This window comes from Mustela nigripes, chromosome 15 (assembly GCF_022355385.1).
Source record: "Mustela nigripes isolate SB6536 chromosome 15, MUSNIG.SB6536, whole genome shotgun sequence".
In the NCBI taxonomy this organism is placed as follows: Eukaryota; Metazoa; Chordata; class Mammalia; order Carnivora; family Mustelidae; genus Mustela; species Mustela nigripes.
Window position 1 is genome coordinate 51,636,243 of NC_081571.1, and position 26,958 is coordinate 51,663,200.

The 26,958-nt window shown below is 38.8% G+C and overlaps 1 protein-coding gene across 3 annotated transcripts in view; it reads right to left on the reverse strand.

Annotated features, from left to right (window-relative positions):
• Positions 1-26,958, reverse strand: part of KLF12 (KLF transcription factor 12) — a 429,124-nt gene that overhangs the window by 81,185 nt on the left and 320,981 nt on the right. For all 3 annotated transcript variants that reach the window (XM_059378144.1, XM_059378145.1, XM_059378146.1), the window contains one exon: positions 24,330-24,465. In XM_059378144.1, the coding sequence (XP_059234127.1) occupies positions 24,330-24,465 (136 nt within the window). The remainder of the gene's footprint in view (positions 1-24,329; positions 24,466-26,958) is intronic.

Here is a 26,958-nt window from a genome sequence, read left to right on the forward strand (position 1 = left end):
CTGCATTTCAGATGAGTGGCTGGCATGGGAATCAAGAGGGTTTACTGGTGTCAGGTGCTCTCATTTGCCAAGCGCTCTCCTAACTGTGGCTGTGTTTACAAAAGCATCATCAGTCTGGGCAGGGCAAAACAGGACAGTCATTTGGGACGGATTTCCTGTATTCTGTATGCTGAGCAGGGACCTTCAAATTCTCTTTCTCTCACATGTGTATCATTATGCTAAACACAGGCCTGCTCCCCTGTTTAAATCAGTCATACCATGCAAAGCAAACCATGGATGGGTTAAATCATGACTTTTTTAGGTAACAACATGAGCAACGTGAGTTCAAGGGCTTCGAAAATAGAGTATTTCTATTTTGCCAGAGAAGTCTCATTAGGGTGTGCGTATGCCCTACCCTTTTAGCTTGACCATGAATTAATTCACACAAGTAGGCAATCTGGAAGTACATTTGCATGATGTTAAATTCAAATTATGCCATCCTATTCTTCCTATTATCTTTTATAAAATCTTAACATCTTTGTGAACTTTAACATGCTCTGCTTTGGAAACCCTACGTAAGTCTAACACAGCCCTCGCCTCAGTATTGGCTATCCTATGTTAAATCTCTACATGTTTACAGATGCTAATTCAAATCACCTTCAAATGTAACACGCTCACAGAATCCTGCAACATTTACTTGGAATCCCAACAGCATTTTTAAAACAGACACCGACATTTTTATTTCTGATAAGAAATGCTTGATTTTAAATAAAAAGAGGGGGAAAAAAAATCACAATTTCCATGGCTTCTTTCACAGCTTAAGCTTGCAACGGGTAGTCTAGCTCTGACCCTAATCCTTACTAACTCTTTTCTTTGCTTGTGATCTGGCTGCTGCCTCTACTATGTCAGTATTGGTTCTATCCCGCACAAACCCACAGCGGGAACGAGCCTTGTTGACTCCCCACTCCCCACACCCCAGGGCTGACACCTGCATGTCTCTTGGCGCCCCGTCTCTGGGCTTCCTCAAGGTCCATCAGGCTGGTGTCTCCCCAAGTTACATCTTTACCTCTAATCTTGCCCAAATTGTATAATTTTGCATTTTCAGTTCCTTACCAGAAAATGTTCGCAGAGATATCCAACTATTAACCAATTGAACATACCTAGAAGCAGGTTTATCTCCTCTCTAGTACCAATTCTCCACCCATTTATCTGTTAGTAAGATAATTATTCAACAGGTTAGTAGAGTTCAGAGCTCGGTGAGTACCGCTGATTTTTCCCTTATCCCTTGGAGCTGAAAATGATTGTTGATTGACTTTGAACGGTCTCGACTCGCCTTTTATTTTCTACCACTCTCGCAAGCCCTCTAAATGAGGCAGTTCTCAGCTTACAGTTGGTACACCTGCATCCAGGGGAAGCCAGCCTCCATCCCTGTCCCTACTAATGCAGCTGACGCACCGCTGAGATGAGCCAGCTGTACAGACAGGGAAGCTGGCTCCCTCAGGATCCATTCCAGCTCCCTGTTTTCCAACTTTAAAAAAAAAAAAAAGAAAGAAAGAAAAGAAAAAAGAGAGTTCGGGAAGCTAAAAGCTGCATTTCCCAGAGAGCCCTGTAATTATGGATCTCTGCATGAGCTAACTTCCACCAGCGCAGAGAAGGGAAGTGAGGTCTTCTGGCAACCAGGACTGCAGATGCCTTACTTCTGGTGCCGACGGGGGCGGGGGGAGATTCCTGCATCCAGTTCCAATACAGGAAGGAGTATAACTGGTGGGTGGGAAGGTGGCAGAGGTCTTTTGTTAGAAATGCCCTCTGATAGCTCTGTCGGCATGGTATCATAGCTCCTTTTCACCATCAACTGTCAGTGTGGATTCTATCAAGAAGCCTAAACACCTTCCTGAACCACTCTGGCCATTTTATCCACCCTTGTTTCAGTAACCATCAAGGGGTTCCTGATGTCTACAGAAATAAGCCCTAACTCCTTTAATATCACATGAATGACCCTGGTGTTCTGGCCCTAACCCACTGGTAGTACAGCACACGGCTTTCTATTAGAACCTTTTACCCTAGGCTCAAATCATTTTTCTTCCATGGGGTTTTGGCTTATGCCATTTCACTCATTGTGAATGTCTTTTTCTCTGTCTCTGACACGTAAATCCCAGCTGTCTTTCAAAGCCCTGAACAATCCCACCTCTGCCATGAAGTCCTCCATGACTTCAGGCAGGAGTGACTTTTCTGTCTCACTTCCTCTAAATAGGACATATTATATTATTATATTAACATATATATTATATATATATATTATTATATTAACATATTATATATATAATATATATCTGATATGTATATATACATATCAGATATATATCTGATAATATAATATGTCTGATATCTGATAATATATGTATATTAAGATTTGATTTATTTGCAGAGAGAGAGCACAAGCAGGGGGAGCGGCAGGCAGAATAAGAGAGAGAAGCAGACTCCCCACTGAGCCTGATGCGGGGCTCGATCCCAGGATCCTGAGATCATGACCTGAGCTGAAGGCAGAGGCTTAATGACTGAGCCACCCAGGCACCCCAGATTGTGTATTTCTCGCATATGTTTTGTGTTCTTGGTAATTTCTTCTTGTTTATATTTACAAGATTTATCTCTCTAATCTTCATTCTTGAGTAACTGAGTTATATTGTCCATATTTAACAATTGTATAGCTAATTTACTGAGCACCTACTATTTGGCCGGTATTATTCTAGGCACTTTTCATCTCTCACCCTTAAAATAACCATGGGACAACCTTGGTACACTCTACGGATGGTGAAACAAGTTCCAAGAAGTTATATAGTTTGTTCAGGGTCACGGGGTATGAGGCAGGATTGGTATTCTAATCTCAGGTGTATGCCCAAGCTGTCGTCTCTCTGGGGCAAAATAGAGTCTGTCTCACAAAGATGGTGCTCACAGCTAATTCATCCAACTGCTTACTGAATAACCAGTCAGTTCTCCAAGGGAGCATTTCTTGAGCACTATCTGCCAGGCTCTCTGCTAAGCACAAGTGTTGTTTTACTTAACCCACTCAGCCACCATAGGAGTTAGATGCTTTACAGGTTTCAAAGGTGGAAAAAACAAACACGCTGCCACCTCGAAAAATTAAGTGACTTGCCAGGATCTTAGTGCTGATACATGGCACTTCTGGGACTGGAACCCAAGGGTTTGGCTCCAGAATGCAGGCACTGTGCGTCAGACCTAACACTTCTATTCTCAGAGATGCGTGATTTTATGGGAAGACCATTCAGTGAAATGGTTCATAGAAAATGTTTTATTTTTAGGCAAAAAAATGACAAAAATTTGGTACACCACAGTACATTTTCTTTACTACAAGACCCCCCCCCCCCGTGCTTACCATGATAATTAAAAATTCCTCATATGCAAGAAGTGGAAATAGCCGACAGCTTAAAATTTAGAAGAAAGTCCTGGAAAAGAGAAAGGCAGGAAGAGCAAGAGGGACCCAGGGGAAACAGCGCTCCCCATCCTAGCCCACACACATCTTATTTACTAAAAATAATTACTGACTAAAATTTTCCCTATTTACCTTGCTCTTGATATGCAAATCTGCAATTTGTTGTCTATCTATTTGTTATTATAATACCTTTTTCTCTAGTAAAATTATTGCTATATTAAATTTGGCAAATGCAGGTGATTATATTCCTTTTTGAAACTTACATGTAATTAAACTTATTTCAAATCTTGGGTTTCAAAGCAACTGATCTCTATAAGTTACACAGCAGGGAATCTGAGCGGTTAGCTCTAATTCAACCCAAATTTGTCATCCCTCTCAGGGTCTTTTTGTTTCTTTCTCCACATGCTTTTTGTCATTCAGGAAATCAATGAAGACACAAAATGATGGCCTACATTGAAACCAACAATACTCACATCTCAGATGCATGTGAAGGCAGATGTGTGTTTTAGGCGTAAACATTCTGAGCAGTGACACAGGGTGGTTCCCAGCAAGGGCTAAGGACAGTTCTCTAAAGGACACGTCTGCACTGGGCACACAGAAACTACCTCTGTGCTCATGTATCAAACACACATCTCGTTCCCTTTGTCTACACGTCCGCTTTCCGGTTCTTCAAAAAGACTTTGTTCTTTCCGTAAAATCGGTTTCATCTCTTTTTGCAGTTTTGTTTCAGAGCATTTCAACTTTCTGTATTAGACTGCAAATTAAATAACCAGTCAGACAAAGAGAAATTCTCTGTAATTAATGCTCTTATAAAGTGTGAAATTTGCACCTACATGTTCTGCTAATTACAATATGAATAAAAGTTATAGTCTAGTGAAAACTGACGAGTTTTCATGCCTGGACAGTCAATAGTATACCAGTAGACTCACCAAACTGGTTTTCCTTCTAAAAAAAAAAAAAAAAAAAATCACACTGTTTGTGTATTTCAAAATAATTGTCTAGCTTTGAAAGCCATTAAGACTCCATTTTCTTGAAAGTGTAGCAATTCGAGTCATTAGGAAGACTCAAACCTACTGGGCATGAGATTTCATTTTACTATGGTGAGTTGAGAGTATAAATGCTCCCAATAACACGATGGTTTCACAAATTGCATCCTAATAAGGGAAGGTTTGCCTGACTTTGTTTTTCTATAGATATTCTCCATTGTTGGTCTTTAAGTGACCCTGTGACTGCTGGTCCTGTGATACTTTACATTTGGGAAGAACCTTAGAATCTACGGAACACCCTCAGACATGTTAGCTCATCTCATCCTCACAGAAGTTTGCAGCAGGAACAGAGGAATTACTCCATTTGCCTTCTGTAAACGAGCACCCTAAGAAGTTTGGGTGTCCCAACGGTGTCTGTCCGACAGAAATGAACACCTATTCTATGCATGTTTCCTTTTCTCCTATCCAGATGGAATTTAGAGCCAAAAGCCTTTGGCAGATCCTCGGGTCCATATCGCCCTCGTGAGTGAGAATAACACCACAGAACTTGCGTAGGGTCCCAGAGTGAGACTCTGGCCATGCAGGGGCTAAGAACTCCCAAGTTTATCCAGAAGGTAAAGGATAACAGGGCTAGATGTGGACCCTAGTTTCAAAACACACTACCTGTGATCTTGTGTGAGTTGCCTAAACTCATTCACCTTTAGGTTCTTTTTGTGGAAGTGAGAATATTATTACCTACCTCATCTAGATACAGGGATGATAAAAGATCTGTTGTACCTGGCCCATGATCACTGCTCAGCAAATGTCATTCTTCTTCCTTCTTTGCAACTCACTGTTTACATTAAGGTGCCTATCTTTCAAGTTTCATTTCATAAACTAAAGACACTTTAGCAATCCAGAGGTGCTTACAAAAATTGGTTTTAAATGTCTTTGTTGGACTTTTGCAAGTAATCCTGACATTTAAGAAAGAAAAATTGCTCAATCTTTTCATTACATGCAGTCCTTCTCCTTAAAACAGTAAAATTTACAGTTGTAAATTTGTAAAATTTATAATTTTTAAAATTGTAAATTTTACTAAATTTACAATGCTTACTTGAAGATTTCTGAACGTAACTGGAAACCCTCATCAGTCTTTCCCAACGAATACAACGGTCACAACTTTAGTTTGTTTTTCTGACTTTGTTTTTTAATTGCACAGTTTAGCGATTAGAATGGAAGTTAATCCTTCCAATTATTGAGTATTTGGGGGAGTGACCCATGCTGACACTACTTTGTAGCAATAAATGCCAGCGCTCTTGGGGTGGGGGGGCGGTGTTTGAAACCGAATATTACAGTGTTGGCACGGTCCCAGAGTCAAATACTCACTGAAGCATCCTTAGAGGATTTTCATAGAATGCCACAGTGCGCCGAAGCCCAGTTATACAAAGAAGCGGAAGAACTCGCCACCTCACAGTCTTAAAGGGAGAGGAAGGAGGGGTCCTTATCTCCATTTTGCAGATACGAGTACTGAGGCTGGGCAGCTTAGAAACAGCAGGAGCAAAGCACAGAGGCCGAACTGAAATTCAGGAGGATAGACACCCAGTCCCTGGGCTTCCAGAAATCACCTTCTCTCTTAGATGAAACTCCCTGCTGTTCTTCTAGGAAATAAAAAGAACACATTGCATGGATAGAAAAATTCACTATTCTGATCCAGAAATTTTTGATGTAAAGGGGGAACTGCCCCTGGGAAAATGCGCCTACATTTCAAATTCACCAGAAATAAATTTTAATAGAATTCATTTTCATTCCTCTCGAGATCCCTAAAAAAGCCCCAATTTCACTTATTTTGTTTTCTTAAAGTTCCCTGAATAGTTCTCTAAATAGACACAAACAAAATAAGATAGAGTAGATAAGTGTAATTTACATTTTATAAGGCCAGAATAGACATTTTTACCAGATTTAATTAATGCAAGTGTATATTCACATGTCTACTCACATGCAGCAAAAGCTACAATTTATTACACTAGTATCTAAGGATGCAGTCAAAATTAGAATATTTTTATATAAATGATATTGTACCAGAATTTCAATGCAATTTTTCACCTTTTCTCATTGAACTGAATTTTTTTTCCTGCCATATTAAATGTTTATCGTTCAAAAAAAGCTGTCAGGTCAACAAAACATTCAGTTTCTTTGGGGCAATTTTGTGGCTATTCTCCTAGAGTGAAGCCTTACAGAAGTGATCCTTAGGAATTCTGGGCCACATTAGCCTCCTGCCTCTATTATTTGACAGAGAGCAAGCACAGGCAGAGCAGCAGGCAGAGGAAGAGGGAGAAGCAGGCTCTCTGCCAAGCAGGGAGCCTGATGTGGGGCTCAATCCCAGGACCCTGGGATCATGACCTAAGCCGAAAGCAGTGGCTTAACCAACTGAGCCACCCAGGTGCCCTTCCTGCCTGTATTTATTATGCAGAACCTTATGCTCTGCATATGTAGGTATTAACATTTCCTTCACCTTATCTAACTGTTGTTACATTATTTTTCCTATACTTTATTTGCCTAGTCATGAATCTTCCAATTATACCATAGTAATACATTGATGTAAATTATCCCAAATTTTCTTTTGAGATGGGAAAGGGAGTAAGTAAAGACATAAGAGGTTCCATTCTCTTGTCAGATCAAATGCTATGGGTACTGCTCTGGAATTACAATTCTTGTGGACTAGAGTATACAATCATCAAAATAGGACTCTATCTTCCTGGCATCATCCTGGACTAGTCCCAAAAGTTATTCCCCAGCATTTACTATTTTGGTCGGTAGTATACACTAAACATGGCAAGCCACTGATCAAAATCAGCTGTTTTCAGCTGCTTTACTCCTCATGCTGACAGGCATTTAATTCCCATGTTCATTTATATACTTACAGAGACAAAGACAAATTTAAGCATAAATAAACCCAGATTTTGAAGGTCATTCACTATGGCTACAGCAGGTTACACACGCCAACTAGTTAGCTCCAATTCCAGTCTTTTCTCTCGACCGATTCCAACACAGCGGCGAGTCCTAACCCACCCCTGTGTACCTGTTACTTGGACGAAAACTGTTCATTCTAGAAGTCTTTTTACAATCAAATTGTCTATGGAGTTTCAAAGTAAAAAGAGATAAAAGCAGTATCTACTCACAATAAAGGAAAATCCTTAATTATCATTAAGTGACTAGAAAAAGAACAATGTGTTTTGATAAATATTAAAATCCTACAGCTTTTGTAATAACAATGCCAGCATCCAAATTACCCTGCATTCTGTTTCAATTAGAGAGTACAAATGAACCTGTACCCCCGAAATTCAGTTACAGACGTCAGAATGTTGCACAGGGTACCCTGCAAGCTCAGAATCACTTCCATTACAGTAACTGAGATCCTCCCTGGGTGGAAAAGTACTAAAATAATCAAGACAATTTTGGGGTTTAAGAACCTTCCAGGACAAATGCTCTGTATCTTGATCTGTACAAAGGTCTTTTGCACGTGTCATGCTGTACACGTAAGACCTGTTTGGGTAACGACATTTGTGTCATACCTTCAGACTAAAACAATGACCCTGAAGCCTAAAAAGGAGTAATGGAAATTTTGGTTGCAAAGTGAATTAATAAAAATCTCTATGAAATTTCAAATTTCTATGAAATATGAAAGTGCATATCATTTATCCTTGTTATTCAAGTTAGAAAAGAGGCACCCAGATGATCCGCAGTGTATTATCTTGGTTACACATGCTTGATATCCACTTGTCCTTATACAACCGACGGTGAGGCCACGGCAAGGGCACGTGCTGGACACATGTGCCTGACACGGCCTGACGTTTCAGTGTGGCACACATGTGCGTTAGGAACGTACTCAGCTGTGCGATTTTATGCGAGCAGACATCTGTAGACATGAATTTGAAAAGAACTAGTGTGAAGTGACAACCTTTATAACCTATGATAGATAGTAAAAGCGAGAACAGAAAGCAGCCCAGCTAACATTTATTGAGGTTTTACTACATTACGGGCCATGTGCCAAGTTCTTGCATTCACCTTCTCAAGAACCGCATGCCTGGAAACTTCAAACATATGAACAGAGTCGGTAGGAGATCTGCTTTGTGATCTGCCTTCAAATGAGATAATCTGGCTGTGTAAACTAACACAGCCGTAGGCTCCAAGTTCATAAAACTATTGGTAGGCAACTCACTTATATGTGATTGTGTTATACCTGTAGTTTTAAAAATAGATATGATTTATTAAGATGAACCCTAAACACTTAAAACCTGAAACTCTGGAAGTGCCATCTTGAAAAACATCACCAAAGCAGCTTTTCTGACGCTGGATACCATCTCCGCCTTCCGAGTCCACGGCCTACAAACTCCCTTTGTTAGTTCACAGTAACAGTGAGTGGGCTTGGACCTGTGATGTCAATGAATTTCCTGGATCTGGATTGCTTTTTATTATCAACTACTGTCTTCTTGATTAATATTTTTCACAAGTTAAGGTTCTTGACACTTTTTAATGGTATGTTTATAAATCCCCTATTACCGTTCAATTAAATCTTACTTGACATTATTTTTACAACCCAAACTCCAAATTGATTAAATTCAAGTAATTGATTATTAAAGAACAAATATAGAAATGTGAACCAAACTGTGCTAAACCACAATGCACACTTTCCAACTTAAAGCGAAGCTGTCATTCTAGACACAATTATCATGTATCATTAGAGCGCAGGAGGAATACACACTTATCAGTAAAGTCCCACAATTCAATGGAAAAAGACACCGGATGGTCTCCAGAAGTTACAATGACTGAGGAGGGCTCAGGTCTTTCAAGTATGTTAATACGTCCCTCACTCGGTATATAACAGACCTAGATAGGAACTGAGAGAAAATTCAGTCCAAACCCTTTGTTTTCTGGTTAGAGAAAAGATCTCCAGAGATTAGGTGACATGTTCTATCTCGGTCCACTTCTTAACAGTGGCAGCGTATAGGCAGCAACCTTAAGTCACCTCTAAACCCATTCTCTGTCGTATATTGGAATAGCCTTTAAAAAAAATTGCAAGTACACAGTTGCACACACCTATGAATATATTTAGTAAAGCAAATTTAAACATCTAATGTGGAGTCTGCTCTCTCTCTCTCTCTCCATAAATAATCCCAATTGAAACACAGCTCAACCCTGCCTGCTTCCTGATAACATTCAATTTGTTTAAACATAACTTTGAAAACATCCTTGAGTTTTCCTTTTTCCTGATGAAGGAATTTCAAAAACTAACCATCCAAGCTGCCAGCGGATCATTCTGACCTTTAATACCATCTCCAATCCCCCATATTCCTTAAAAGATACCACATGTAGAAGGTGTGAGGGCCACGAAGGAATGTTTAACCTGCCCTGTGCAAGGTTTACTTTCTTTTTAACTGGCCCACAACATAAAGAAACAATTAGATCAACAAATTTATTAGAGTGCTTACCTACTCTTGCTCTGCCCTGCACAATATATATTTTTGTACCCTCTGCCTCCAGCTAAAGCCATGTTATTCTGCTTTGCTCTACTTCATTAAAACTGGCTTCAAGATGAACAAAGTCTGGGTTTTACAAGCATCAAATTTGCTAACAAGAAAGTACTGATGATTGTACACCCCCTAAGCTGGGAAGACCCTTGAGACAATCTTGAATTGTTTTTTTTCCCCCTTTGATACAGTTTTGCCTGACCCAGGGAGACCTTCCATAATGACAGCTGATTTCTTGGCATATATTCAATGTTCAATAAATGGGCGCATCCATGAAAGGTAACAGAAATTACTGCAATGCATAGCAAAACTTTAATTCACTAGAAGTTTTCTTTGAATACAAATATCCTAGATATCATAGCGGACAGAAAATGAAATCACTCTTGGCATATTAAAGATGACATTCTCTACTTGTCTCCTCCACAAAGTCTAGCATGGTGTCTTCCACACAGCAAATGTTCAAGAAATATCGAATGAATGACGTATAGGAATGAAGTAATTCCCTTTTGATGCTTATCATGTCATTACGTTGAACAGTGCTGCCACTCACAGCAATCTGTTAGGAGTACCTTGATGAATCAGTAATGTTTATCTGCTAATTTGATTTTATGATCTTGGTTCTATGTAATATAAAGAAGTAACTGTGGTTGCTGGGTACTTTATAAGCACAGAAATATGTAAAGTACTTATAAGACTCTCATATCTCTAATCCAGAAGAGATAGAAGGTTATATATATATTTTATACCAAATAAAAGGACTATTCCTAAAAGAAAAGCTCATTTTCTCACTGGAATGAACCAAGACCTAACCTACATTTAGGGTTTAAAGTTTACAAATATTTATTCATGTCTAAAGTTAAAAGATCAAAGGAAGAAGAGTTCAAAGTGCATGGGAATAAGAAGACAAAGATGTACCTAAAATGAAAATAGAAAGAAGATAAAAATGACTCTGGCATACACTGGGCCTTTAAATAAGCATATTTTGAATTTGAAAATTCCTAATTGTTATCTGAATTAGTTTATCCAGATGATTATCAGATAAGCAACTTTATTTTACACATGTAGACAAAAACATGTGGTAACTAAAGTGTTTTTTTCAAACATAATTATTTGAATGACTCATTCAAACTTTCTTTTCATGCTGGGTAGATGTCTAGTCTATCCACAAATGACTGTCACTGCTCTGATTATCATCTTCTCATCTTCCCCTCACAGAGACATTTCTGCATTTGCTTCCGTAAAATCTTAGGTTCCTGCTCCTTAAGCACTCAGGACTCCTTCCTATTAACCTGCTTCATCCAAGCTTAAAGGTCCTTTTCACAACTCAAGCAGATCTGTATTCACTCTAGTTCACTTTTTTTTTCCCCTCTAAATTGATTGGATTTCTCATTTTTCACCCTCCTGGGACTTCAGGGGAGCAGGATCTGGCTGAAAATCACTCTTCCCTATTTTCTTGGTGCTTCTCTTTGTTGAACTTCATCTTTCCTTCCTTCAGCTGACTCCTCGCTGCAGATCTTCCAAAACCAAGTCCTTGGCATCTTGTTCTTCACTGTGAAGAATTAAACAGACCCGGGGCAGCTGGGTGGCTCAGTGGGTTAAAGCCTCTGCCTTCGGCTCAGCTCATGATCCCAGGGTTCTCGGATCGAGCCCCGCTTCGGGCTCTCTGCTCAGCGGGGAGCCTGCTCCCCTTCTTCTCTCTCTGCCTGCCTCTCTGCCTACTTGTGATCTCTGTCTGTCAAATAAATAAATAAAATATTGTAACCTCACAATGTAATCTACCCAGTAAAACCTGGCAAGAAGATATTTTAACCTCCTGATTCTAAAAAAAAGTCATTTATATTTTCTAACAATTTTCTTGCTTGTACTTTCCTATCAGGTATTAGAAAATTTCCTATAAATGTACAATTTGAAATTAGTTTTTATATTTGCATCAGAAAGTGGATATTCTACGAGAATCAATCTCCTGTTTTCTCTCACTTATAACAGTGATTACACATATAGAACAAAATGGAAAATACATGCAGAATTGGAGACCGATACATATTTTGCTACATGGTTATGAAATTTTAGCTCCAAATTTTTATTTTAAATTCTCTGTATAATTTTGCTTTATTTGTCTTTTGTCTCTGTTATAGCTCATAGCTATAGAATTCCAGAAATCAGAGGAAAAAGGCAAATAAGCTGATGCTATTTTTAGCCATTCTGTATATGGTAAGAGATTAATCAACATTAATTTAGGTTTAAAAACTGATCATAATTACATTTCACAGGTTTGGCTTATTCAGCTGGAATCAGCTGCTTAAGCACTACATTTTAGTAATACCTTCTATTATACTTAGCAAAATGGAACACTTCTGAGAGTATAAACCCTGGAGATAAGAATTTACCATATGAAATTTAGATACAAAGACATAATAAATATACTTGTTATTACTGATTTTTAAAAAATACATCATTAAGTGAATCTATGGGGAAGAATTTACAAGACCTACCAGAACCACCTGGAAATTTTATCAGAAAACATGACTAAAATTTACCAAAACTTAGTAAATTAGATTTTTAATACAGGTGTATTAGCTAATTTTAATAGCTTCTAGAAACAACAGCCTTTCTTTTCTAAAATATTAGTACGTATTCTTTTCTAAAATATTAGTACATAAGTCAACACTCTCCTAAAGCTTCCCATCTCCAGGGAGAAATATGGTTCCTCCCACACCGATGCTAGGGTAGGCCATGTGGCCTTGGTCTGGCCATGGGATGTTGACAGATGAGTGCCATAGGCAGTGGCTTAAAATGTGTTTGTACAATTGGGTTGCCTTCTTACACTCTAGCCACCGCCATGAGAAACACATGACAAGTCGTCTGTTGGGTTTGGAAAAATGAGAGACAATGACTAGTGCTGCTCCAACAACCTGTAGACCTGCCCCAAACAACAAGCTGATGCATCGAAGAAAAGTCAATCACTACAGTAGTAGACCACAGGGTTCTGGAGTGGCTGTCTGTACAGCATTAGAGTGGCAACAGGTGACTGATTTTTTTTTTTTTTTTAAAGGGAAAAAAAAAAAAAAAACCCAAACACCTTGACATTGGGTTTGGGGTGGTACCACATTTTTCTTAAGGAGTAAACTTTAAGTTTGGTGGCAGACGATGCTGGTTTACTAAACTCCGTCCTCACCATAGTTTTCTTTCCCCTTAGCCATATTCCAATAATTGGGAACAGGCAAACCAGGTTTGGTCAATGAGAGGCAGGCAGAAGTCACAGGGTGGGGCTCCTGGGACAACTTTTGAAAAGAGACAGAGTAAGGAGACTTGGGTGGCTTCGGCTCAGGTCCTGATGCCAGGGTCCTGGGATTGAGCCCTGGGGCTCCCTGCTCAGTGGGGAGCCTGCTTCTCCCTCTCCCTCTGCCTTTTCCCTCCCTACTTCGCGTTCCCTCTCACTTGCCCGTTCTCTCAAATAAAGAAAATCTTTTTTTAAAAAAGTGCCACAGTTGGCTGGTATGCTCCTCTGGTACTTGGCTTGTAGTCTCACTTCTCCCCTTGTGATTGGAATAAGGACAGGGTGCCTGAAGATGGAGCCAATCCGTGCAACCGGTAGGAAGGAAACCACAAGGGAAGAGCAGCAAGACTGGAAGAGAGAAGACACCTTCAGGACATTCTGCACACCTCCACCGGCCTGTCCTGTTTATCCTAGACTTCCTGTTTACTGGAAAAAAGACTCCCATGTTCAAGTGCTCTAGTAAGGCTTATTGTTATTTACAGCCAAAAGTAACCGGAATGAAATGGAGGTGGGTAGATGGGTAGGTTAGGGACATAAACAGATTCACAGAAAGAATTTTATTCAAGATCCAGAATTCTATCGAGAAGTAGTATTTGAGTCGGTCTAATGTTAAAAATTACATTGGTAAAATGATTCATTTAGCTAAGAATATGTAATTACTTCTCTCTCTCTTTTTAAAGATTTTATTTATTTATTTGATGGAGATCACAAGTAGGCAGAGAGGCAGGCAAAGAGAGAGAGAGCAGGGGAAGCAGGCTCCCTACTGAGCAGAGAGCCTGATGCGGGGCTCGATCCCAGGACCCTGAGATCATGACCTGAGCAGAAGGCAGAGGCTTTAACCCACTGAGCCACCGAGGCGCCCATTACTTCTAAATTAAGTGTGGAATTCTTTCCTGCACACTAGTAATTTTTCAGAAAATCAATCAGGAATATTTGCTGGCATTTCTACCATTACTAAGCACACATGGTTTGGGGTTTACTTTCTAAGATGAGCCATGATGCTTGATGTCTTACATCTCCGCTGGATGGTGACCCTCAACTATGCAATTATGTAAGTGGATGGCAAAATATCATGGTAAAACGTCAACCTGGTAAGATTCACTCTTATCCAAGCTATCTTTTTCTATCTGTACTAGATTTTTCTGTGTAGCAGCAGGTTCTCCTTGAAAACGAATCCTTCAATTTTTTACTTTCCTTTGATGCATGTAAGTGAATGTATTCAATGAGATTCAAGTGTGTGGGAAAGTGCTATAAAGTAAAGGAAAATTATGGTACAATGGCTATAACTCATAAAGAGTAATAAGAAAAGAGAGTGTCTAGAGCATTTGACTGAAAATAGAAGAGATTATATCCTGGTGAATTGAGTTAATTTCAAATATATTACAGTATGGTTTTCTATCATGTGTACTCTCTCTGACTACATTAATAAATGAAATAGTGATGAATAGTTCTGGGAACTTGTAGCGAAACTTATTAATATTTCAACATTATCACTGAGTATTTATGTCAACACACATCAAAAATGCATGAGAAATGACTATCTATACTCACAAGTTACACCCATTAGGAATATATATGAGAAATATAAATGGTGTACATAAATTTGCAATGTGATTATAGGTAGAACATATAGCCAAAAAAAAAAAAAAGCTATATAAAGATCTCACATAGAGAAGTATGTCAACAATTAAAAGCATATTAATACTTGCAATCAGTTTGGAGTATACATATACTGTATGACCACATGAAATGTCAACATATTTCAAATTATGAATCATCTCAGAAATTACTAATACTAAAAAATATATAAATATCAAAGTAGCAAAAATGTGTAGCCACCGTCAAGTAGAAGTGGCTCATCAATTCTATCCATGATGTAACTTTGGAATCCCCTTAAAATAAAAATAAAACAAAAAGTTTGGTCTTAAAAAGCCTGATTTCTATTTTTAAATTGATCACCAAGAAATAGTACATTCACATTAAAATGAGGCATGACAGTTAAAAAAAAAAAAATCAACATATAGTTAACCCAATAATTTCCAAGTGGTTAGAAAGGCTAAAATTAATCTGTTTATATCTATAGTACCCAGAAGATAGTAATACCTGGGTAGTGGCTTTCATATATGATATGTTCTTTTTTATTTCATTTTATTTTTTTAATGATCAAAAAGATTTGTACACAAAAATTTTTGAGGATAAGCTTTTACTTGAAAGAATAGCTATATCATTTTTAGGGAAAAAGTTCTTAATGGCTACAGAAAGTACAATAATAATATATTTTTTAAAACTTGCTGGGATAATGGATATTTTTGAATCATCGTGGGGGGCAGGGGGATATGAAACTAGGTTTCGAGTACCCAAGTCAGAAAGAAGTACAAAGTAAACAAATATTTTGAAAGGGAAATTGGTTTTGCATTTTTTTGGGGGGGGTGGCTTTTTGATTCTTGTTTTGGTTGAATAACTGCAGATTGCCTTAGAAAAAGGGAATTTTTATCACAGCCTAGAGGGAAAAGTATGAAGGGATAAAAATATTCAGTCCTGAGCCCCTCTCCCTAGGGACGGAATGCTGGAAGAATTCGTCGGTATCTACGGAGCTCAGTTTCTTCTGTAAGATCAAGGAATTTTTTTTGTTTTTTAAAGATCTTATTTATTTGACAGAGAGAGATCAGAAGTAGGTAGAGCAGCAGGCAGAGAGAGAAGGGGAAGCAGACTCCCCGCTGAGCAGAGAGCCCCATGTGGGGCTCAATCCCAGGACCCTGAGATCATGACCTGAGCCGAAGGCAGAGGCTTAACCCACTGAGCCACCCAGGTGCCCCAAGATCAAGGAATTTTAACTAATGTCCTCCAGTTGGTCAGTTTGTTTACTCATTCCAGAATATTCCTGTCTTAGAGTCTCTGCACTTGTTATTCCCTTGAAAGTTCTCCCTTTAGATCTCTTTGTGCCCTGACCTTCTTCAGGTCTTTCAAAAAACACAGTCTTATTAGAGATTTCTTTCTGGAACATCTTAAGGAAACAGTGAACCCTCTCTTCCACATCCACACAGCCTAACGCCCTTATCTGGCTTCCCCGACCTCCCCCGCACGACCTCCGTCGCACTTACCTTCCTCAGAGATACGTGCTTCTCATCTGTCTCCTCCCATCGCCACCACTTCTTACATACCTGTACGCCACGGGCTCCTGGGTCTAACCATGGAAACCGCGGACATTCAGGCAGACTATTCACATCCACAACGATGTAAATAGGACCGGTTGGGACACACGGTGTTCCACCTGCACAACCACGTGCAGCTTCCTTGAGACCGATGTGCTGACAAATCCACATCTCCCTATTGTCGACAGAATACATTTCCCCCTTCCTGATCAGGTCCGAAGTCACCTCCCCATCTCCCTGCTACACTCACCTCTGCACCAGTCATCAGAAACGGCTGCACCCCTACTGCACATCGATGGCCTTACCTATTCCAGTCTGAGTTATGTGTACCCCTCTGTTTTCTCAGGCAGCCCTTCCTATGCTTTTATCATATCGTGCTTCGCTTCACCTCTTACATTTCGATGCTGAGCTCCCTGTGCTAAGGTACTATGAACCATTCATCCTAACCTCAGCATGTAACACAGGGTTGAATAAAGTAATTAACCATGCACCAAATGAACGGGTCACTTAATCTGGTACTTCATGGGTGCCTGGGTGGCTCAGGGGGTTAAAGCCTCTGCCTTTGGCTCAGGTCATGATCCCAGGGTGCTGGGATCGAGTCCCGCATCGGGCTCTCTGCTCTCTCTTCTCTCTGCCTGCCTCTCTGCCTACTTGTGATCTCTGTCGGTCAAATAAATAAAATCTTAAAAAAAAAAAAATCCGGTACTTCATGAAACAATTCAAATATCAAGTTATTGGCCAAAGCTCACCCCACTTTTCTTAATTTAAGGAGGGACAAAGAGTGTCCCACCAAAGGCAGATATATGGGACTGTGTGTGGGTGCGAAGGGCTCCATTTTGGTATTAAACACTCAAGGGACTAAGATATTCAGTGATCGCTATTTTAATTTTTTTTTTTCAGGCCTGGGAGACTGATGGGCTGAGAGGCAGGCTAAGCATACATGTTGGACTTTATCTGTGTTCATTCACGGAAAATCAGCAGCTCTTTCTGAGCTCTTTCAAAAGAATAGCAACCCCAAAACATTTATCTCCCCTGGCAAGGGAATGGGCACCTCTCAGATTTACCCATCAGTAGAGCCCGTGTCAGCCATGATAGATTTAGAATTCCAACTACTGAGGGGAATCATCACTGTTTCTTTGGTAGGAAAGGAAGTGGGGGGACCTGAAAGGGTCCCAAACATGTTAGGCTTATTAAATGACCTATAGCTTCTCTTAAGGAGATAAGAATCCAGGAAAGATTTGAGAAGAAAAACATAAGTCCTTTGACAGGTCGTGCTCTCTGGCTTTTTCTCCAAGCACTATCAGCTCAGTTGGGTTCATTCTAATCAGCAGATGAGGAGAGGCACATGATCCAAGTCCTCTCAAATCTTTCAGTCGAAGGGTGCAAAATAAGATGACCCAGGACGATGTTAACCCTTGGACAAACCTTTCCTTTTATAGATTGGGAAAAAGCAATTCTATAAGGGATGTTCATTTTTTGGTTTTGGGAATGTCAGCATGTATGTGTATATTAAAACACACTTGAAACCACGTTTTCCCCAGCAATTTCTTTAAATAAAATAGTACCAGTGAAGTTTATAATGAAAAACACTAATATGTTCATATTTTATTTCCTCACACTTCCATATAATGTGTGATTTATAGAAGTGGAATAACTTTTTGAAAAGAAAATTCTGAGAGGGTACAGGATAGAATTATTTTCTCCATATCAGATTATATTTAAAGTAACAATGAGTTTAAAGATGAAACAGTCTGAAATTATTTCATAAAAATGTGTACTTGCTGGGATTTGAAGTTCAAAGAACTTGGCTTTAGATAGTTGGCAGTTTCGAGATATTAAAGCCACAACATAAAGACAGTAGCTGTCTTCATAAAGGAATATGGGTTTATAGTCAGACAAACTTGGAAACAAATATGAGCTCTGCAAATTATCAGCTGTAGGACCTCTGGGGATAGAGTAAACCTCTCTGGGTTTCCATTTCTTTATTTGCATGATAAAAACAGGATCACAGGGCAAATTAAATGAGAACTACACGAGTTTTCATAGTATCTGCCGAAAAGTAGGCTGTCAGTTACAATTGCTTGGTTTTCACTTTTCTTCCTCATTTCTTGTACCGATCTCTACTGTAATTTAAAAGACATTAACACAATCATACAGGAGGACATTAAGAGAAAGAGGAGTGGGTGTGTTCAAGAAGTTCAGACCAAGAAAAATGAAAATAAAACCAAAAAAATAACACTCACGATTTCTGACCTTTTATCATTAAATGCACTTTTCTAAAATTAAGAACTATGATGTCTGAACTAGCAACAAAGTTTGAAATAACAATAGGATATCTAACTTTCTACCATACCTGTTCTTTTAAAAATCATTCAAGTGAAAATGTGCTAAAGATCATAATACTCTTCATTTCCAGAAATTCAAGCAGTTTTTTGGGAGAAGGGACCTTCACACAAGCAATACCAAGTTGGCCCTTGAACAACTGGGGTTGGGATGCTGACCCCCCTCTGCAGTCAAAAATCCACAGGTAACTTCTGACTACCTCTACGCTTAGCTACTAATAGCCTGCTGTTGACTGGAAGCCTTATCAGTAACATAATCAGTCAATTAATACACATTTTGCATATGTATGACATACTATATCCTTGCAATGAAGTATGCTAGCAAAGAAAATATTACGAAAAATCATAAGGAAGAGAAAACACATTTCCAGTATTCTACTGTATTTACCAAAAAAAGTCCACGTGTAAGTGGATCTTCATAATTCAACTCTGTGTTCAAGGGTCAACTGTAATAAAAACAGGGAGAGGAGGACAGTGAAGTGTTTTGATTAGCTTAAATGTACTTGACAATGAACCATTTAAAAGGAATATCCTTTTATTAAGTAGCAAGTATCAGGGAAGGTAGCCAAAGCACAAAGTTACTAATGCTACACATTTTTTGCTTTTCTTTCCTCTGAGAGTTATAATAAAGATCAGAGAGGGTAGGCTCCTCAGCTGTGGTGGGAGTTAAACAGGAACACGCATGCACCAATTCTCTAAGGACTGACACTGAGTAACACAGGTATATTTCCTCTACATCTTCAAACGCTTCCCTCCTCCTCCACTCTTGCTCTTACTGAAAGTACTAATACAGGATTCCCCTAATACTCAAAAGGAGAACGTTCCTATGAAACATTTTGTAAGCCAAAATGGCGTAGAGCGAAGAGGCAATGACCATTAACTTAATTGGAAGAGTTCTGGAGCATTCCCAGACTCTCAGACCCCCTCGCTAAGGCCTCTGTGACACCTTAAGAACCCATCTTGCTGAAGGAGGCACACGGTAAGTGGAGATAAACCATGGCTGCTCACAGACACAGCTCAAAGCTCTGGTGCTGAGATGCTGGGTGTGGCTCCCAGAGGGAGTCTGGTGGGGCTGTTCTCTCTGGTTAGAGTATGCCTCGTTGCTTCTCTAAGGGCTTACTGCAAAAACAAACAAAAAAACAAACAAACTAACAACAACAACAACAACAAACAACAACAACAAAACCCCACACTGAACACTATTTTTGCTGTTCATCTTTTTCGTAAAGATGAAAATCCTCTTTCACTTTCTTTCAGTTAGCAAAAACAGGTGCTAACAGGTCTTTCATAAAAGCAGAGTGGCATAACGGGAACTTAGGAAAACAGGGCATGCCTGTGTCTTGGTCCCTATTCTTCTAGGTTAAGGTTTTTTCCTGGTTATATTGAAATTTCTCTCAGGAGATATTCTCATTCACTTACACTTTGGTTTGTATGAAGTTGATTATTCTACTCCTGTTAACCAACGAGGAGTATGAATATTTGGAATTAGAGAGAAAGAATTAAAAAGGGAGACTGAAATTAGAGGGTCTGGGTAACACAGCCAAACTGTACCTATTTTAAAAAATATCATTGTTTTGCCTGGGGCGAGAGTTAATTACAATAATTTGCTCTCATCATGCGCCTGTACTTCTCTTTTTCCAAACACTTATTTCATAATTATGTTTGTCAAGTTGTTAAGGGTAACGACCCTATTTTACCATCGGGGGGAAAAAAAAAACAGACCAAAACAAAACAGATGTTCTATGAATTGCTGGAATTTGGCTTTGTCAGAATTATTGAACACACGGTTTCTGACTTGGACAGTATCTGTACAGTCAAAACAAGAAAAGGGCAGAGACTGTGTGTGGGCCTGTCTGTGGCTTTTTCCATTGTCTTTGAATTCACGGATCCCAAGCTGATAAACAATAATCAAGCAAATTAATGAAAATGGCTGAAATGATTAGTCCAAGCATAGTTCAGGAACCTCACTATATAAATCTAAATACATCAAAGTGACCTCAGGTTGCTGCTCTAGTACCAAGTGATGTTCCTTTTTATTTAAAGACAGAAATATCTAGTATCTGGCGGGGAGGATGCCATTTTGCCTAACAACTTCTGCGTTTCAAATCAAAGGAAACACTTCTTAAACTAAAGAATTAAAAGTTCACTAAAAACAAAAAACAAAAAACAAAAAAAAACCAAGTAAAACGCAAGGGCGCCTGGCTGACACAATCAGTTAAGCGCCCAACTCATGATTTTGTCTCAGGTCACGATCTCAGGGTGCTGAGATCCAGCCCCTGTGGCAAGTCTATGCTCAGCCCTTGCCCTCTCTCCCTGTATCCCTCCCCCACCCAGAAAAAATAAATCTTAAAAAAAAATAACAAATAAAACAAAAACAGTAAAATGCACAGTAACAGTCATTTAGAAAAATATATATTATATATATTTATATATTAAGGTTTATGCTATGTTGATATACTAATGTCAATAATGTAAGTCACTTAATTAAAAACTCAAACTACAGTGGTTATGGACAAGACTCTGCACCTGAATGGGAAAGAAGACAAGAACATCTACCCTGCGGGTCAGCATCTTGTTGTAAGGACAGGTCAAGGACAAGGCAGTTTCATCCATTTCTAGTGTCAATCTTCCCTAATATCCTCCTTCCTCATCTTCTTCTCCTCCTTGATTAACACTTCACTGGTGGCCAATGAATAAGAGGCCCACCTTGGAACACTTCCTAAACCATGATTCCTTTTCCCTTTGATGGGAAAGCCAACTGTGTCCTGGTTGCCCAAGGCTTTGAAAGTATGCTACCTCTAATAAACATAACCCTTTGATGCCATTGCCTCTCTATCTGTAGATAGACTTCTGAATCTAACTCTCTCAAGAAAGTTTTGCAAGTACAGGGAAGAGGTCAACAGGTGTCTTTTTTGAAATCCTTTCATCTCGTATATGCCAAGCTGATGTTTTACACTATTATTAATGTATTATTTTATTGACCCTAGTACACTGGAATTTTTGTTTGATAGCTTCTGAGTTAACAGAAGGCATCAAGTTCCAAAGGCAAACAGGAAAAGCGAAAACAGAAAATCACCAACAGCAATATGCATTAAAGAATCAAGGAGAAACTAAGAGAGAAGCAGAAAGACATACATTGAAAGTTAACTTCGGGTAAACCTAAGTAGAGATTTTTTTTTTTTAAATGTGTCTAACAAGGATTATATATTTATTTGTCCCAGAATAAAATTTTCCTCAGTGTATTACTTTAAGTTTTGAAATACACCCATATTTAAGAGGTCTCGGCAGAGCATTCTTTTTGCTTCATCTAACACTATCTTCTCACTTCCTGGTGTTTACATATACACACTGCGTCTTGAATGAGACTTAATTAACTATTGATGGGTCCTGGCGTTCTTGGGCTTCCCAGGTGACGGCTCAGTATTCTTTACTAATCGTTTAATGAAAACACTTACATGAATAATGAATTTGGCATTTCCCTAGATACACAGGCAACTTTTGAAACAGTAATAAAGGCAGGCATATGCAGTTATACAAGCTACTGTGCCTTGAAAATGTTTTCACAAAGCAAGCCTGAGAGGTTAGGCTGAAAATGAGGTTCCAGTTCTTGAGGCTGCTATTAAACATTTCACATTAAAATACACTACATATTATAAGCACATAATATTAAAAGCAAAAAAAAAAATAGTTATGTTTAAAAAGTTAATGTCATTATATGCCGAGTCCCCAATAAAGTAAACATAATTTAGATTTTCATAATTATAGTTCCCAACTTTAAAGTCTGAATTAACAAAAGCACACCCACCTCTGTAAACACACACACACACACGCACACACATACACATACAGACACACACACACACACAGAAATTATACATGTATTATAATGATATAGGAAAATAATATGACTAAAATGTCTTTGAAATGTACTATTCATTTTAGGATTGAAGCCTGTCATCATTTAGTCTAATTTTAAAGATGGATCTTAAGATTTAGGTCACACAAAACCATATTAAACTGTATTGATCACTGAATGAGCAATGAGGTGACTCAGACTGCCATCATTTCAAACATGATTTCAGCAACCCCTTTGATTCCATGCCTATCCTGGCAAATGAACATTTGCTTTGGAGAAACTAAGTGACTATAACCAGTTATTTGAGTGAAACAATGCTTTTTATAGGTGGTGAAGTACAAGAATATTACTGGAAACAAACATGACAGGTACTGTTAGGAAAAGCTCTGTTTTGGGAGTCAGAAGTCCAAACTTTTGTCTTACTACTACTTATTATAGGACTTTGGAGGAGTCATTTAACTTCTCTGATTCTGAGTGTTTTCATTTGTACAATTAGAATAACAACATTTTCTACACATTAATTTCCTAGTTGTCATATACTACACACTATTATATAAATAATTATAATACTAAGTCCATAGTCAATTGAAGCCTTCTATGTACCAAAATTCTGTGACTTGATTTTTATATCTTATTACTATATTACATCCTCATACCAGGCTACAAGGTAAGTATATTGATTTTCTTATACAGATGAAGAAACATCTCAGAGTGCTTAAATAACTTGCCAAAGTCACATAACCATTAGAGCTTAAATGTAAATTTGAATTCATATGTTTCTGACTCCAAATTTCATTTTAGATCCATTATATCCTATTTCCCTTAACATACCATATGTATTTGTATGTGTGCACAGATATATATCACATAAATATATACTATGTATGACCCATGGAACATAGAAACATATTCACTTTACACACACACATATGCTTTAAATTCTAAAATGTCAGTCGTGTGTGTGTGTGTGTGTGTGTGTGTGTGTGTGTGTTTTAAAGATTTCAAAGACTAAAGCACAGAGCAGAGTCACAACTTAGTCAATATTTGGGAAAATGAATTAAAATATGGAAAGTGACTAAGATCATTTTCAGTGACCCGATAACTCACGTGCTAGCAACAGCAGTGGTGATATAAGTCCTACTCTTATGTAAGATTATGTTATTAAAAATTATTCCAGAGAAAAAATATACAAGGACTAGCCACCGGTTCGATTCTAGATTCCGAATCGACAATGATGGAAAAGCAACTATCTTTGATTAACAAGGATGAAATCTAACTCGATGGTCCGGATATAAGGAGAGAGAAAAGATCTTTTCAAAAATCACACACGATTCTGATTTTTCAAAGTGGTGAGATATCAACTTCCAAATTTAACATTTCAGAAAAGCTGTTCTGCACTCTCCTATCAAAACAAGATCATCATACTTGCCATATTTTATTTCTCCCGACTGTTGTAAATGAATGGTAACAATGAGGGCAGTAATTGGATGGTGACATTCAAAAAGAACAATGTGTTTTTTTCAGAGTTAAGGAGAAGAGGTAGGAGGTATTAGCAGAGATGCACAGACGCCTCATTTCTAATAGACGCACAGATTTTCAACTACGCAAAATACTTCATGCCTAACCTGCTCCCAGAGAACGTAAGCCAGGGCGGAAGGATGCCGACGCGCGAGCCCGTCGCGAGCGAGAGGGGCAAGTCCCGGGAACAGGAGGTACTGCTGCTTCCATTACCCACTGCACACCTCGGCGAGTCTCATTTCATCCTGAGAACGTGGTACTTACTCTTGTACTGCTCTGGCTATGGAAAGGGCCGTAGATCCAGTCTCATTAACGCTATCTAAGGTCACATTTGGCAGGTCATCATCGTCACTGTCACTTTTACTCTGTCTGGGAGATAGGCCTCGGGGGTCCATTTGTGCTGGGGAAAAAAGGCATATATAATGAATTAAAATTAGTGTGCACAAAGTTCACCTCGTCCTGGACCAACATCAAGCACGCCATCTCTCACCTATGCCTATCACGCACAGGGAACTCTCTGGAAATCCCAGGAATCCATGAAAGTGGTGCATTTTATGCACTGAGCATTTACGGACTTTTTTTTTTTTTTTTCCTTGTTCATTTGATTTACAGAACCTCCGTCGGCTCTCCAGTTTCAGGGGACGATTACAGAAGACGAACTATAAAATCTACAACATTACCAACTCTTGAGTGGTCAGAAACTGATTAGGTAGCTCTTGAATTACTCTGCAACCCCCTGGCTCTTCTTTCTTGCTTCTGCTGCCAGAGTTCTGGCCATTTCACTACTGGTTAGCACATTCCCTGGAAGGTGGAGAGCCAAGGGAGAGGAGATTTTATCTACCTGCAGCTCTCATAATAAGCTTAAGGAAGAACAAGGTTTACAAGACGAGCATCAAGTTTTAGGTATTTTTCATACTTCAATGAATACTGTCTCACAGTTCATTACTGTTCTAAGTAGAGATCTAGAGCACACAAAAAGGACAGTGGCTATGTTTTATGTGCTAGAAAGTGTTCATCTCCATTTCGATTTCATTTTTCAGAAAGGCATTTCCAGATACAATTCTCCTCCCTCTGTAAACTTGCCAACAAAGCAAGAAATAGCCCGATGGTCTGTGACCCCTGTGGACTGAGACAATCAGATCCTTTCAAATGAAAGGATTGCCATCAACATTTAATATGTGAATGCATATTTTTAAAATTTAGATTTCATTTCCACTTCCTCCTCCCAGTGAACAGTTTTAGTATCCACCGCCATCTAAGATTTCCATCAGCCCTCACCTCAAGCACAAAATAAGCACAGCTTCTAAATTAAAAGTATTGCACAAGCTACGCAATCACATTATTAAAATATATGACTTCAGCCTCAGCCAGCGGCAGCCAGACTGTTGGCTCTTCAAACCTGCCTACAAGAAATTTCTAAAACCACCACTGTTTGCAAAGGAAAGCAAAATACACTTAAAATCATGGTTACGATGACATCTGGGTATGCTTATAATTTTTTTTTCTCAAATCATTTCTTTATTATTATAAATTATACATTAGGTAGAAACACTGGGAAATGGTGATATTTTACCTTTTTTTTAAACCCACAAAAAGACAATTTCTCGTGATTCTACCCAATACATAAAATACAAAGAGAAAAATCAAGAGAGTTTCCACATATTTCTAACTAAACTTGGTCAGGAAGGAACTTTCATCTGTTGAACCCACTGCTTTAGTATACTTGACATATATTCTGTCTGTAAATATAAACATACCAAAATGTATTTTTTAACAAAGAAGTGCCTCATAAATGTTAGTTGAAAGAGAAAATCATTCAAATAATCTAAAGCAGTGGTCCTCAACTGAGGACAAAATTGCCCCCCTCCCCCCCGGAGACATTTGGCAATGTCTGACTTGTCACAATCTAATCTGTAGTGACTCCACAGAAAGGAAATGCTCCTGGCATCCAGGGGGCACGAGTCAAAGACGGTGCTAGACATACCACAACACACAGGATAATCAGTCCCCCATGACAGAGAATTATCCAGTCTGAAATGCCAAAAGCACCCAAGTTGAGAAGCTATGATGTAGAGATTTAACAGTCTGGGCATACAAGAGTGTCACATCTTAAGACTTACAGTTGATGACATGTTGTAGTTTCAAAGTCACTAGCCAATAAAGGAAACCGTATATTGGATTATCTATATTTTCTGGCCCTTCCTCAAATAAAACCAGTCACTGTCCTATGACTCAGCATTCGCTTCTCCAAAAACGCAGCATTCACTTTCCCAAATGCCAAGAATCATGCAGGGACATTCATTAAGAGTTTTAGAATGTTGTCTTTGTCTGGCACAAAACACTGCTTATTTTCCATCTGATCTCTGAAGAAGATTCCCTAGAAGACGGATGTTGGAGAAGCGCTTTATAGAGGACGGTAAGCAGGTCCACAGCATCTGATAACAGGGAACTACTGAAGCATTCAGTCACTCCAAAGGCACTAAACGCACCAATTCATTTAAGATTTATTTTGACTGTGGGCAATGGCAACTCACTCAAGCCAACGTTATATGAAACATAATGTGCTGGAAAGATACCAAGCAGCTCACAGAATGGAAGGTAAAGATGAACAACTATCCCTCCAAGAGCACAGCACACAGGAATGACACAGGCATTTCAACCAGGAATTCATAGATAGCTTCTTTTTGGGCAACTCTATTGTAGAATGATTTATTTGACAGTCATTCATGACTACTCAAATTCTGCCAAGAAAATGAGTATCAGATCTATCTAGGCTTCCAAATCACATATTGTGTGGTGTTACATATGCCTGTAAATGTCAGCAACTTAACATTTAAAGTTGTTGAAACATCATGCACTAGGACTCTTTTGCCAAGATACCAGATTAACAAAC